Source organism: Setaria viridis, chromosome 7 (assembly GCF_005286985.2).
Source record: "Setaria viridis chromosome 7, Setaria_viridis_v4.0, whole genome shotgun sequence".
Classification (NCBI taxonomy): domain Eukaryota; kingdom Viridiplantae; phylum Streptophyta; class Magnoliopsida; order Poales; family Poaceae; genus Setaria; species Setaria viridis.
The window spans coordinates 26,916,525-26,931,253 of NC_048269.2; the positions used below are offsets into that span (position 1 = coordinate 26,916,525).

Below are 14,729 nucleotides of genomic sequence, written 5' to 3' on the forward strand. Positions count from 1 at the left end.
AGACCGTGATTACGCGACGCCACTGTACTTGGGGCGGGCGGCCATGAGCCACCACCAGGCAAAGCTGTGGACCGCACCTCCTCACTCCTCACTCGGCCAGCTCCGCCCTTCGCCAAATCTATCCGATCTGTGCACTGTGCAGCGATCTCTCTTCAGCGCACGAGGTTAGCTTCCTCTCCCGCTCTAATAAGTTCTTGCAGATTCGTTTGCTCGATATGTTTGTTCTCGAAATGCGGTGAGAGTGAGATGGGTTTCGGATGCTTGATCTGTGTCTTGTCGCGACTCGGGTGGTTCTGTGGCGCTGCATCAGAGGAATTGGGCGTAGATTGCTGGAAGAGATCAGTCTGTTCTTTTGCATGAATAGATCTTTCTATGTTTTTTTAACTGGAAGGGACGAATCTGTTCTTTTGTGGGAAGGGTGATCTGTATATATTATCGTAGGTAGGATAATCATCGTTAGTATAGTGCAGGTCCTGTTTTGGCTCCGGACATTAGGATCTCGATCTACATGTGTAGTTTCAGAGGGGGTTGCAGTTGTGTTCGTATAGTTTGAAATTGTGTTGTTGTAGTTGTAGAACAATGCTTATGAGTTATGATGACATGAGGAGTCCATGTCTGAGTTGCCAAAATTGGCTAGGGACTGCGGGTGATCCATTTTCGCAGTTCGGGTGTTTTCTGGTATATGTGTGTGGGATAGTGTAATTGCAATGTGGTATGCTTGCGTGGGGCCTGATCCAGCTATATTCTGTGAGTTCCTTTGTTAGGAGCTTGTGACTTGTGAGCATGTATGCGCGACGCAACAAATCTGGAAAGAAGGACGCATCTGTCTGTTATATGAAGGCTCCTCTACCGTATGCCATTGAAGAGAATCATGGTGGTTGCTTCTTTGACGATGACGACGATCTTGCAGAAGTTCTTCAAGATCAGGTTGGGTACCATTTCCTGTTCTCCGTTTAAGTGGCTGGCCATGTGTTCCTCTTATGTGTGCTTCTGATGTTGTGGGAAGCCTAACCAACTTAGTCAAAACATTACAGCCCTTTCCTGAACTTTATCACTATACACTAGGTGGATAAAAACAATCGAGTGTTGGTGAGATTTACCAGAAATGGTTAGTTGATGCTTGTTTTGAGGAATCGATTGTAACTCGTAAGCACTAGTTATGATATTGAATCCTAGATTTGTAAAATGGGCTGACTGAAAAAAAAATTATTACTGTTTTGCCGATAATATGCATTCACACAGGTTTGTCATGGACTCATGGTAAAATAGCTGATTCATAAATTTCTGTTTTACTAGGACGATAAGCTGGAAGGTTGAGTTCTTAGCTCAAAGTTTTTTTTTTTTGAAAAGCTTGGCAGGAGCGCTGCCATATCATTTAAGAAGAAGAAGCAAATAAGTTCTTACATAGTGTATATTACATAATAGAAGGAAATACTCTTGCATAAAGGAACTAACATGAAGAAACTAAGAAACACTAGGCCCTTCTATGGCCAACTCAAAGTTAGAATCCATGGAACACCCATTTTCATGAAATTGGCAACAGTGTGAATTGCTTACCTTTTGCTGCATGGTGCTTATGACCATTTTTTTTGTAGTGCAACTGTTCAGCATCATTTGACAAATATGACAGATATATATATTAACTTGCCTGTTTGTGCACTCTGTTCAGGAAATATTGTATCAATTAATTCAAGGAAATAAAGGTAGCAGTTCATCAAGAACTCATTCACCTCCCAGTTCTAGCTATGGCCATGATAGGACATCAAAGGGACGAAAACCAGAAGTTGTAAAGTATGACTATGAGTTGCAACTAGCGGTTGATGAAGCTTTAGCTAGAGAGTTGCAAGAAATGGAGGGTCAACTAGCCAAAACTTCACTTTATGACAATAAGGGTTAGTGCATACTCATGTCGGAGTCAGTATGTTTCTCAGGTTAAGTGCTAATCTGTTGTCTCAAATTACCTGTTTAGGAAGAAAGCCAATATCTTCTTCATCATCTGATAGGGGCCATAGTTCTGCAAGCAGACCTCCTCAGGTATTTGTTTCTGTCAAGTATTTTGTCAATTAATATGCTCTTCGGTTTATTGTGCCAAGCACCAATGTGCAGGTAGTGGAGGAGGATGGCATTGATCCCGATAATATGACTTATGAGGTGCGTTCTATCGAGTCATTTTATAAAACTTTTGGTTATGCTTCCATCACTTTTATGTGCCAGCTAGCTTTTGGTTCTAATGACCACTACCCTTTTGCTAGGAGTTGCTTATTCTATTTTATTGTTGCCTTATAGTTAATGGTATTTATATTATAAAGATTTATGGTCGAGTATTAGAAAAATGGACTATTCTCTTTTATCCCCTGTGCTACAAGTGAGATTGGTTGCTCAATATATGCTGGTAAACTAGGTTATATTGTTAACCTTGCATTTCATTTGTTGGACTCTTCATGATTTCAGGAACTACAACAGTTAGGGGAAGCCATTGGTACCCAAAGCAAAGGGCTGCCTGAAAGTGTCATAGCACTGTTACCAACTTCAACTTGCAAAATTAGGATATTCTCAAGAAAGGAAAAACATGAAGAGTAAGTTTGAAGGCTGATTAAGAGATTATTAACTTTTCCTGTTTCTTGCTCAACAAATTTGTATATTTGTAAGTGCAGTTGTGACCCACGATTTTTACCCTAATATGCAACACCCTGTTATACTGTTTAATTGTAGTCCAAGGTTTTTTTTTATGAATACCATCTTATAATCTTAAGTTGCAACCTTTACATTGTTCTACCATTTTTTTTTGAAGAATAATAACTAGGATATCCTTTGGTTGCATGTTTGTATTAACTTGTGTAGTTATGTTGTTTAGGAAACAAACAATTTTGACACCCACTTCTGTTTGTACCTATGCAGATGTGTGATCTGCTGTATGGCTTACAAGAACCGAGATAGGCTAACTAAATTGCCCTGTGGACATCAGTATCATCAAGCTTGTGTTGCTAAATGGTTACAGATCAATAAGGTAAGCTACCTGGTCTTTAGCTTTTTAATGGATTTAGCGTACAGAACTTGCTGGCATTTGGCATAGCTTCTATTCTTCTCCTTTTTGCTGTAGTTTCTGTGGGTGGGTGCTCATCAGTTTGCCCACTTGTTGTGAAGTTATTTTATTAGGGTTTAGGAGTATATCAGAAAGGAAAGCTACTGTTCCTTGCAAATGTTATCGTTTTGTATTGTGGAGCACGGTTTGCCAATCATACTTGCCAGTATATCTTGAGCGTGACCTAAGGAGGTTAAAACTTGAGGAAAAAATCTTACAAGTTTACAAAACAATAAAAAAACGAAGGTAACAGTAAGAGGGTGAACTGTTGAGCAAGCATATTACACGTTCCTTATAGTTATGGAGTAACCATTTGGTATTATTTTTCACTTTAAATTCAACCTGAGAAAGCTGGCATTTTCAGACAAAATGGTTTTACTTTGACACTTCCATACTTGCAACCATGTCTGTAGTTTTCCGCTTGTTATCCTGAAAATGCGTGGTCACTGCTAAGCCTTTAGTGGCATGCATTACGCTGCAGGTATGCCCTGTTTGCAATAAGGAGGTTTTCGGCTCGTAAAATGGGCATTGCAGATTCATCTTATCGCCAGCTCCAGCAACCAACTGGACTGCTGCGGTATATGGCTGTCATTCGTATGAGCATGCTGCATGGTTGCTGAAGGTAGCGCACTGCATTGCTCAAGGATGCAACACCAGCCAGATCAAGTGGTGCCTCGAGGAAAATAAATACGATCACTGCTTCTGAACTCGAGTCACTGGGACATTCAGACTTGATGTCACAATGTAGCTCTTTTTTATTATCTCATTATGTATATTGGTCATGGTCAGTTCATTTCAGTATTTTGGCTCCACCTCATCCTCATTCAGTTCAGCCATACTCTCCGGAGCCTTGCAACGTGGATTGAATCAGTAGCGGCATGAAAATTTAGGCACTGTTGAATTTTTTGTAAAGTAGCAGCCTAGCACTAGCAGGCACTACGATTAGCCAATGGTCAGATTGCTGGAGTCTGACTTCTGATTTCCTCGGCGGCTCGGCCAACCATTTTGGACTATGGCTGCATCATAATGTTATCTACTTCGGTAGGATTGATCCTTCCGGTACGGGTCATGGATTGAATTCAAACTTATGGATGATTTCAGAAGGATGATGGAATTCCTCGAGCAAGCAGCCCATGCATGGACAAACTCGTGGGTCTCCACGCTACACACCAAGGCAAACTCTTTGTATAATATACTCCACGAGGAGACGAGAGAGCACGGCACGAAACCGCAAGCCTCACGCTCAGCTGAAAGTCGATGCATGCACGTAACTGACGCAATCACAATGCACCATGGAAGCTGGAATGCTGCCGATAGAGTCCGAAGCTAACTGTGTCCGAACACCACCAGCTTGTTACTTAGGTTAGCTTTGATTGGTTGGTGTGTTAGAGCCAATCCTGACTTCCTGTCTTCCTGACGCTCTTGGCGTAACTGTCATGGCAACTGCTGGATCTTTAGACATGAGGCGTCTATCAAGATAACGAATGCGAGTCGTTTTCCAAATGTGGCCCTCGGATCCCACTAATCTCATCATTCATGCGCAGCCAGTGAACCTGGTTTAGTTTTACCCCCAAAAAAAAAACTGGTTTAGTTTATATCTAATAAGAATGCAGTAGTTGGTAAGGCTTGGAGGTTTCATTCTGAGCGGTGTCAACTACTTCTAGGGAGACATAACCTACGCAAACAAACACATAAGAACTTGTACGTTGGAGTTTTGTAAGTTTTGGTTTGAGGAATCGATCTATCTAGAATGGAATCGTCCATGGTGGGTACGTCCTATAGATTTCGAATCATTTGTCTATTGTACTACTAATTGATGGCTTGTTCGTGTTTGGACTTGGGAGCTAAAACATGGAAACATGCCCCCTTCCATTTCTTGAAACAAACGGTCCATTTGATTTGAGTATGGGACGTAAACATAGCAGAAGTGTGGATGGGAGTGCCACGCCGGACTGGGCCCCCCTGCGGCCCTGCTGACTTGGATCCACCCAAGGAAAATTTCCGTACCGCTCACCTTAATCAGTTCGGGGCCCATAGGTTAAGGCCGCCTGGTCACACACATGATTACAGGCCGGCATGTGGGCCCCTGGTGGTTGTTAATCGTCGTCGATGTGGGCCTCACATTCCCTCTTGCGGTCTTGCCTGCCTGTACTTGCATTTCGTTTTTTAAGGGACCAGAAACTGAACAATGAACGTTCATCTGCCACGAAACTGGTAATCATATCTATACCTAGTATTAAAGAGAGGACGTTTCTTCCAACCGTCATTTTTTTTCCAACCGTCGTGGTCATTTTGCAAAAAACCCCTCTTTTTAGTAGGACGTTTCTTCCTCTTTTTAGTAGGATGTTTCTTCCAACCGTCATTTTTTTTTCAATCGTCGTGGTCATTTTGCAAAAAACCTCTTAGCTTTTTAGTAATCAACCCGCGGTCTAAATGCTGAACAGATGGGAGGCTCGGGTGCAAAAAGGAGGGAAGGAAGGGGGTTAAAGGGAAAAAGCTTCTCCTTTTCGTCCCCTCCTCACCTCGTCGCCGGTTGCCCCTGTCGCCCCGGGTCCCCGCGCCACCCCGGTCGCCGCCCTCCACATCCCGCGCCGCCCCCTGTCGCCGCCCGACTCCGCCGCCCCGGGTCCCCACGACGTCCCTGTCGCCGCCCCTCCACATCCCGTGCCGCCCCCTGTCGGCGCCCTCCACGTCCCGCTTCGCCCCGACCTTCTTCGGTTCCTTTCTCCCTTTCGAGGCCCGCCCGTCCCTTCCTCTGTCTCTCGCCAGCGGCACGGCGGCTCATTCCCAGCTGAGGTCGATGACGATGTAGATGTAGCGTATGAGCCCCTTCTGGATGCGGGCTACGGTGGCAAGGCGGATCGGAGCAGGAGGCGGTGACGGTACTGCGCGTGGACTAGGGTCTTGGTGTCGATGGGGTTCTGAAGTATGCAGGAACACTGGTCAAAGTGAGTAGTGAGTATTTTGCATATCTAATTTGGCTTCTATGGAGAAATTTATGACTGATGTGTTTTTCTTTATTCTGCGCAGCCGGCTGTGACGACGGATGAGATTGACAGAGCTGTGCATCAGATGATCATCGACGCAGACGCCTACCCTTCTCCCCTTGGAACGGTGGGTTTCCGAACAATGTTTGCACGTCACTGGACGAGTGCACCTGTCATGGAATCCCTGATTCTCGCGAGCTACAGGTTGATCGATTTTTTTTGACTTTGAATTGCTTTAAGTGTAGCAGTTAATCAGATGCATTTCTTGTTGAGCCATAAAAGCAGAATAACATACTATAGTTAGTAAATATTCTCGTAAGTAACTAGCTTGCATTATAACAATTGCAAACTAGCTCTGAAACAAGATGTGTCAGTTGGTACAATTGCTGAACTTAATTTTGAGCTGAACAGTTATGCTTATGCTTGCTTCGACTGACCTTGCAGGATGGAGACATTATCAATATTGATGTTATTTGTCTACTTGAACGTATGTGCTACAGCTGTTCTTTTCCTTACCAGCCACCATGTTCCTTTCCTTGTCATCGCTGTGTTCTAATGTGGTCGATATGGTCATTGCTAATCTTCTCGCTTTGTAAAGTGACATGGAGTGTTGCTCTAGGGATATCAGGGGACACCTCAAGAACATACGTTTGTGGAGATGTTGATGAATCTACTAAACAACTTGTCAAGGTGTAATTATGCCGTTCCATCTTCTGACTACTTATCTAACACATTGTTTGAGCCCGTATCTGAATAACCTGCCTTTTTTCTGTAACAGGTCACTGAAGAGTACATGATGAGGCGCATATCAGCCTGCAGGCATGGTGATTTAATCATATATATCGTTATTAACCATAACATGAAAAAAAATCTATTTTTAAAGAAATTTAAATGGCACTCGAGTTCCCTGCTTGGGCTGTGAATCAGGTGTTGCAAGTGGGCTGGGCTATAGGCCCAAGGTGATGACATAAAGAAAAAAAAGGATAAATTCGATTTAAATAAGGCTTCTATGTTTGAATAATTATGAATAAAATAACGTAGAATGTAAATAATAAAAAATATAGATTTAGGGTAATATAAAAAAGTAAAATTGAATTTTTCTACAATTAAGTTATTTAAAGTAAAACCAAAAATAAAAAAATTAGCCAATGCCCCTAGCCATGCATGGCAAGTCCATACATTAATTAATTAATTTGCTATTCCGATCCTCAACCTAATAAAACTCAACTATAGCTATTACTCTTTTATAAATTATCCAAATATAACATCAAAAGTACATATTAAGTCATATTAAAAATGATTAGAGTCATATTAAAACATGATTAGATACATGTAGACCATATTATATAGTACGGTAATATATCGATGTAGTTTTCATGTACCCATAGTAACGCACGGGTATTTCTGCTAGTAATATTAAAGTGCGATTGTTTCTTCCAACCGTTGAGTTCATTTTGCAAAAAGTTCCCTTAACTTTTTAGTAGTCAACCTGCAGTCCAAATGCTGAACAGATGGGGGGCTCGGTGGAAAAAGGAGGGAAGGGAGGGGGTTAAAGGAGAAAAAGCTTCTCCTTTCTTCCCAACAGGGAGGCAAAGGAGGGAGATTGGGCGCGGGCAGCCAGCAGCGTCGGTGGTGCGGCGGTTGGCGTCCTGGGCTCGGCTGCGGCCGTGGAGAGGGGAAGGAGGGAGGGTGTCAAGGGTGGCCCGGCCGTGCGTGCGGACTGCGGAGACGAGGTTGAGTGAGCTCCGGCAGCGCGCGGTGGACGGGGTGGTTGCTTCGCATGGCTGACGAGGGCATCTGGACACCGCCGCCGTATGGACCACGGCCACCGCGCCCATCGGCCCGCGCCGGCCACTCGCGAAGGCTTTAGCCACCATCCGCCTGAGCAGGCCACGACTGCCGCCGCGCGCCGGGTTGCGGCCACCGGCGCCGTACGCCCGCACTGCGCTGCTGCCCCGAAGGCCGTTTTCTTCGGCTGGGCTCCCCCTGCGGGGTCACGTATGTGCAGGGCCGTGGCCACCGTCCCCATCCACCTGCATTGCGGCATGGCCCCGGCTGCCCACCTCTTCCCCCAACTTTGGCAACCGGACCATCAAATGCTCGGGGAGATAGCCTCCAGGGATGCTCGCTCACACCTGCACTCTCCTCCGCCTGCTGCTTGTGGGGCTGCCGCCGTGCTGCTGCTACTGTGCTGCTTGAGGCGGAGACGAAGACCGAGATAAGGGAGAAAGAAAGGGAAATAGCGCTTGTGGTCGCCGGAGCTGAGGAGGCTGAAGACGAGGGCAAGGAGCTCCTTGGGGAGGTCGGCGGTGCGGTCCTCCCCGGCGGTCTCATCGGACCCCTGGCGGGGGCGCCGCTTGCACCTCGCGGTCGCCGTCCGTCGGGTCAGCTGAGGGACGGTGAAGCGGTGGCCGGCAGGTGCGGAGGCGACAGAGGAAGAATCGGAGGGGGGACGATGGCGGCGGAGCGTGAGGAAGCGGAGGGAGGGCCGAGACGGAGACGGAGTGGCGGTCGGAGCGTCGCGCACCCGGAGGTGGCGGGGATTGCAAGCCGCCTACCTAGGTATAATCCCACCTCGCCAATTTACACCCAAAATCGCGGGCTTAAAACGCAGGATGCAGATATGGGTAATGTCTCCAATTAATTGACACCCGATTCAACAATTTGAAATGCTTTGCAAACTTTGAGCGCACGATTCTAGATGGACCCATCGGCGGTGGCCGCGCCAACCGCGGAGACAGGCGCGGGCGTCCAGACGGCCGCATCCTACTTGACGGCGTGGATGGCGGTGGTGAGAGGGCGGTGGAAGCAGCAACGTATGATAGGGAGCGCGCGAATCAGGAGCAGGGAGGCCGTGGAGCAGGAGGAGCGGGCGGCGGAAGCGGCGGCGTTGGATGGGGAGCAGGCGCATCGGGAGTGGGGAGGCCATGGAGCAGGAGGAGGGGGAGGGGTGGATGTGGAGCGCGAGGCGGGGAAGCCGCAGTGGCGCGGAGATGGCGGCCGCGGCGGCGATTGTGGTCGGTCAACTGGGGGGTGAAGTCGGGGGACGGTGGGATGCGCCACGTGGTGCCGGCCGAGAAAGCTGGAGGAAACTGATGACCGCAGGGGAGGGATGTGTGTGGGTCAGTTGGTTGGGTGATACAGCCTGCCAGAGAGGTGAACGGGCTCACACACAGCCAGCCCACGCTCCATCGCAATCACAAATTCACAAGGTGATAATTCGTCATCCACTAGAGACTGCATCAGCATCACCATCAGAAATGTTGCCTGCATCACTTTTTCTTTTGATATAAATTCCGAAAATAATTATGGTGAAACAACTTGAGTTCTTTAGAAATTATTATATTTTATTGGCCCATACAATATTCTAACATAAAATTCAACTAGTACATATGTCCTTCGTCCCGTAGACAATTAACATTTCTTTTTCTAAAAAATATGCCATTCGTCCGTAGCAACGTACGGATACATTTGCTGGTCCAAGGCAGACGTGCCGAGGCTTATCCAGGAAAAACCCCACCGCAAAGCGAAGGGAAGTTTGCACCAAACATCCGTGCGGCACCCGGTCGACGCACGCATGCGGCCGCTCGAACGCGTGTGCGCTGCTCCGCCTCCGCGCGCGGCTCCAGCCTGCCTTATCATCTCCCGCGGCGAACATCGGCGACGGCCGACAGCCTCGTCGTGATCCCTTTCTCTTTCAGCGCGCCACTTGCCGGCTCCGCCCGCTGCCACCCCGATCGAAATCGAACGAGCAGAACTGCAGAAGGGTAGGGTCTCGCTGGCCAGAGCCGATCCTTCCAGGCCTCCACGCTAGCTGTTGGGCATCTGCGTCTCGTCGCTACTATGCACACTCCTGCCGATGAATCGAAGAGCGCAGCATCTCCTCTCTGTGTCGATCGCGACGCGAGCAATGCGACCGGTGATATTTTAGAATCTATCTGGGGCAATCAGAGACGCCTCGCTTTCGAGCTCCTCTTTTTTTTTCCCTGACGAGAACCTGGTTCCTGGGTGGTTTTGGCTTGGCCGGCCTCTCTGATTGCAAAGGGGCATGCAGCTTCGGCTGTAGAAGAAAAGTGCAGCTGATTCAGGCAGGCATGCCGACGTGGATGCCTTTGTTGCTTTCGGTACTGGTCCTGCCAGAGATTTCGATTACATACTGTGGCTTTCATCGTCGGTTAAGCTGTCAAACGATGGTGTTGTCGTCGCTAAAAAAGGGCTGAATTTATGATGTACTAGTGCACTGATTTGGTTGAAAACAAGGGCGCACTTTGTGTTAAGTTTCGTCCACGTCACAGAAGAAAGGTAAGCAGACAGGTTGAGAGAGTGAATTGATTTGATATTGCCAGCTAGTACTCCGTACAAGTTAAGAAAACTATAAGTAGTCGTTCATTGCTAGCCGGACAAATGTTGCTCTCCGAGGACGTTTTTAAGACGAATGCCAAGCTTGTATCCATCATCCGGTGCAAAAAGCAGCATTTTTCCTTTATTCAAAAATAGTTATTCGAAATGGTTTTAAGGATGCACACACACTTAGCGAAGGCCAGTTTTCTTTTAAAGTGGACTTTTAACTTACATGGTGACAACAGTCGATGTTAACAGCGACTTAAACTATTTGCATGATTACGAGTGCGTACCAACTTATCTGAATTGGATCATTCATGATATTTTTTGTACAAGGATTATCCATGATGCCAGTATTTTTTGTGCCACCACACTACGGACACTGTTGATACGAACCACCTCATGAAGCGAGCTACCAGAGCCATGACGGCACATCAAATCCACACGACACCAAATTGATTGCGCGGTTACACCTAATCAGTCTTGTCCCCCAACTCCCGCTCGGATCTCCATCGCCCCCACACCGCAGCTAATCTTTAGCCAAAACAATGCCGCGGACGACGTGGCGATGATTTGCCAAAGCAACAAATATCCACTTGAGCCAGTTTTCCTTGTCCAAAACCATCGGCCTGAAAAGCGCGCTATTTTATACGGCCATCACCAGGTCAGCAAGGCACCAGGCGCCTAGTTCTCTCCTCTCTCCGTCGCAAGCCACTCCTCCAAAAGTCTCCTCTTCCCCCTTCTGATTCTTTACCGAGGCGTGTTGCGCGAAAATTCTGAGCATTTTGGGTTCTTCAGGTGGAAAAGATTTGGTCTTTTGGGCTGGAGTTGATGTCAAGGTTGGCCGGGAATCTGGTCGCGGCGGCTGGTCTGAGGACGAGCTTCTGATGTTTCTTTCGCCGCTGCAAGTCGGTTGAATTGGAGAGGAATTGGCGGTTATCCAACCGTCCCCGACCAGATAGAGGAGAAAGGTGTCCACGCATTGGAGCCGGAATCCGAGGAAACGGCCCAGCTCCCCCGCATTGCTCGCGTCGAAAATTTGCAATTTGGATGGGGGCGGGCGCGTCGAGCATGGTAGGGCCGGAGGGGTACGGCCGTGGGTGGGGTCAGACGTCGCTGGGCGACATGCCGGAGAGCTGCGTGGCGGCGGTGCTGCTCTACCTCGACCCGCTGGAGATCTGCCAGGTAGCCTGCCTCAACCGGGCGTTCCGGGGTGCGGCCTCCGCTGACTGCATCTGGGCCGCCAAGCTGCCCGCCAACCACCGGTACCTCGCCGCGCTGGCCGCCGCGGCCGACGACGACTGCGGCTGCGACGGCGCGGCCGAGGGCAATGGCCGGTGCTGCTCCTCTGCCGCGATCAAGAAGGAGATATACGCGCGCCTGTGCCGGCCCACCCCCTTCGACGGTGGCACCAAGGTATCTCCCTTTTCTTTTCGATCATATCTACCAACAATATAATGTGTTTTCTTTTTGTAAGAGGATGACTTTAGTGTTACCAAACTAAGTCGACCAGTACAGCTCACTTGTCTTCAGTGATGTTTGTTCGTACCTTTTTGTTCTACCTCTGTTGTGATGATCTAATTAAAAGCAGTTATGTGATTAGGAATTTTGGATTGAGAAGGACAAGGGAGGTTTTTGCATGTCCATCTCCTCAAAGGCTATGTCGATCACAGGCAGAGATGATCGGAGGTATTGGAGCCACCTGTCCACAGAGGAATCAAGGTACTTGCTCTTGCTTCTATTTTTCCAAGTAAAGTTAAAATTATATTCCATTAATCTGTCAGCAGAATGAGAAAAAAAATCATGGAATGCTTGTCATGTCATAGACTCATAGTTGTATATGGTCCATAATCACTGGTTAATTAGAAATTCATAGTTAATTGCTTGGCTTTTGTTATTTTCATTAGTAATCTGATGAACTTCTGACGTCTGTTGTTCTTTTCTATGGATCGTTTAATGTTTCTGTTCGTTATTGCCATGAAGGTTTGTTGTTCAAAGCTTAAAATAACTTCGTTTAGTGCATGTATCTTTCTTTCGCATACCTACCCAAGAAGCAATGTGCATCGTCTACTTTTGTGATGATTGATGGTGTGTTTTCCTAACCAATAGGGTGCATGGGACATTCAGACAGATTCAGAATGCCCGTCATGCCAGACAACTTACCCAAACTGTTTGTAAACTGACAACGTTGCAAGCCAGTCAAGTACTTGGATCTTGGATGGTGATTGACACTACTGACACCAGTGGTTGAATAATTGATGGGTTTTAGTAGTTGACTCATCAAGGAGTCGAGATATATCTTCACTCGAACTGAATTTGAAAAATCACTAACCCCATCATCCAAAACTCTCCCTATTGTGAGCTGATTCATTGTTACTTGTGCCATCGCATTGATAGTTTTGCACACACAGTTACTCAGATATCTTCTTAAAAGGAAATTCACCTTGCATTGCATGCTCTGGTGTTGTAACTTTGTCCATCCTATCATTATATGTTCGAGCTGTATCAATTTCGTATCCAATCTTTTCTGAAGTCACTGAATGCGAGATGATTAAACTGCTATGTTTTTACTGAAGGTTTCGCGGTGTTGACTATCTTCAGCAGATTTGGTGGCTTGAGGTGTGCGGGGAGATTGATTTCTGCTTCCCCGCTGGTTCATACAGCCTATTCTTCCGGCTCCATTTGGGTCGACCACACAAGTGGATGAGCCCCCGAGGCCATGCCTCTGAGAGTATTCACGGTTGGGACATCAAACCAACACGGTTCCAGCTTTCAACTTCGGATGATCAGTACACCGAGTCTGAATGTTATCTAACTAAACCGGGAAGATGGATCCTTTACCACGTCGGCGATTTTGTCGTATCGAGTTCAGCTGAGGTGACGGAGCTCAAGTTCTCTATGATGCAGATTGATTGTACACATACAAAAGGTGGTCTGTGTGTTGATTCGGTCTTCATATACCCCAAAGATCACCGATATGAGGAGGAGTGCATATTGTGCCAGAAAATTTTGTAGGAGCGTTTGCATGGATTGGCTAGCCTGTTTCTTCTTCTTTGTTATGGTCATTCTTGTCCAAAAGCGTAGTGTGCATATTCTTTTTCCAAGAGTTTTGCATGGACATAAGGTCTTGTTCTGTATTTATTTTGTTTTTCTAGTATTAGTCAAATAAGTAGGGAGGTCAGGAAGACTAGATGTAGGTATAGCGGTATATGATTCAGAGTGCTTGGCGCCTGTATGTATATGTTTCATTTGTTTTCCACCGGAATATATAGCATGTTCAGTTCAATAACGCCTCCCCGTTATCTCTGTGCAGAGATCTTGTGTTTGTATGTGATTGGAATTTGGGTAGACTGATGTTTCCAGTCTCTTCCGTTCAAATCTGCCTTTGCTAATATTTCGTGGTGTGCTCGCTTTTCCTCATGGCATTGGTCATTTTAGCTTGCCATGTGGTTGAACATGCAGTCCTATCATGTTCCTTGGATTGTCGGAGCATTTCGATTTTGCTGATCTCTTGCAAGAGCAAGTGTTAGTGTTACCGAGTTAGCTCATCGAAATTGCTTCTCGCCTTGTTGATTTGATGATTGATGCAAAGCGTGCGGAGAGACACGATTGGAGGTTCCGTTCAGTTGCCGTCCCAATTCCCAAACTCCAAACGAATAACTGATGAACTGAAAAGCGGCTGCTACCTTTTTCTGGGCTGTGCGTACTCCAAGGCCTCTTCTTGGGCTGTAAAATCAAATGGTGGGCCTGGCCTTCTTTTGTTGGGCCTTCTTATTCCTGAAATATTCAAGGACTCATTGTCCTTTTCAGTATTCTATATATCAGTTTGTTCATTTGTTGTACTGATGAATGCCATTCAAAGCAAGGAACGTGGAAATTACCATTACAGTTGAGCAGGAACCGCAAGAGTACCATCAATCTGCATCGACTATCGATACTAGCTTGCAGGTCCCTTCTCTACCTGACGAACTAACAAGGTTCAGTGCAGAGACTCTCGCCTATTACAGGTTGTAGTCTCAATGAAGTGGCAAGTTTTTTTTTTTCTAATGGTGCCTGTCATTTTGATGCAGTTACTTGCGGATGGATACAATCTGTCAGAAATCCAGTTAGTCTGTAAACCTTCAGCCGCTAAGGTCTTCTCTAAATTTGGCCTGCACCCCCGGTCCTTATCTCAGTAGCATCTAGGCAATTCCCAAGTGAAGTCCATCTCATTGTAATTTGTAACCTTATCCTTCATCCGATCTCCTACAATTTATACAGACATTGCTACAGCATGCATATGCATAGTATACTCAGATAACTACAAATACATGCCCTTT

General features: G+C 46.6%; 2 protein-coding genes across 3 annotated transcripts; both read left to right on the forward strand.

The window, feature by feature from the left end:
- Positions 1-4,064, forward strand: LOC117865915 (uncharacterized). The gene is made up of 8 exons (XM_034750184.2): positions 1-164; positions 765-927; positions 1,670-1,892; positions 1,970-2,034; positions 2,107-2,151; positions 2,452-2,576; positions 2,899-3,007; positions 3,564-4,064. The coding sequence occupies exons 2-8, from the start codon at positions 784-786 to the stop codon at positions 3,600-3,602; spliced, it is 750 nt and encodes a 249-aa protein (XP_034606075.1). The 5' UTR covers positions 1-164; positions 765-783; the 3' UTR covers positions 3,603-4,064.
- Positions 4,065-10,920: 6,856 nt separating this feature from the next.
- On the forward strand, positions 10,921-13,699 carry LOC117862373 (F-box protein PP2-A13). 2 transcript variants are annotated; one of them, XM_034745828.1, is made up of 4 exons: positions 10,921-11,074; positions 11,209-11,826; positions 12,014-12,132; positions 12,987-13,699. In XM_034745828.1, the coding sequence occupies exons 2-4, from the start codon at positions 11,461-11,463 to the stop codon at positions 13,423-13,425; spliced, it is 924 nt and encodes a 307-aa protein (XP_034601719.1). In that variant the 5' UTR covers positions 10,921-11,074; positions 11,209-11,460; the 3' UTR covers positions 13,426-13,699. The 2 variants fall into 2 exon arrangements, with proteins under 2 accessions (XP_034601719.1, XP_034601718.1); XM_034745827.2 differs by having other exon boundaries at positions 10,984-11,135.
- The last annotated feature ends 1,030 nt before the right edge of the window (positions 13,700-14,729 follow it).

Excerpts from the sequence above, each read along its gene's own strand:
- LOC117865915 (XM_034750184.2), top strand. The coding sequence starts at position 784 with ATGTATGCGCGACGCAACAAATCTGGAAAGAAGGACGCATCTGTCTGT. Across the intron at positions 2,577-2,898 it reads AGAAAGGAAAAACATGAAGA|ATGTGTGATCTGCTGTATGG; the intron begins GTAAGTTTGAAG and ends GTACCTATGCAG. Across the intron at positions 3,008-3,563 it reads AATGGTTACAGATCAATAAG|GTATGCCCTGTTTGCAATAA; the intron begins GTAAGCTACCTG and ends ATTACGCTGCAG.
- LOC117862373 (XM_034745828.1), top strand. The coding sequence starts at position 11,461 with ATGGGGGCGGGCGCGTCGAGCATGGTAGGGCCGGAGGGGTACGGCCGT. Across the intron at positions 11,827-12,013 it reads CCTTCGACGGTGGCACCAAG|GAATTTTGGATTGAGAAGGA; the intron begins GTATCTCCCTTT and ends TTATGTGATTAG. Across the intron at positions 12,133-12,986 it reads CTGTCCACAGAGGAATCAAG|GTTTCGCGGTGTTGACTATC; the intron begins GTACTTGCTCTT and ends TTTTTACTGAAG.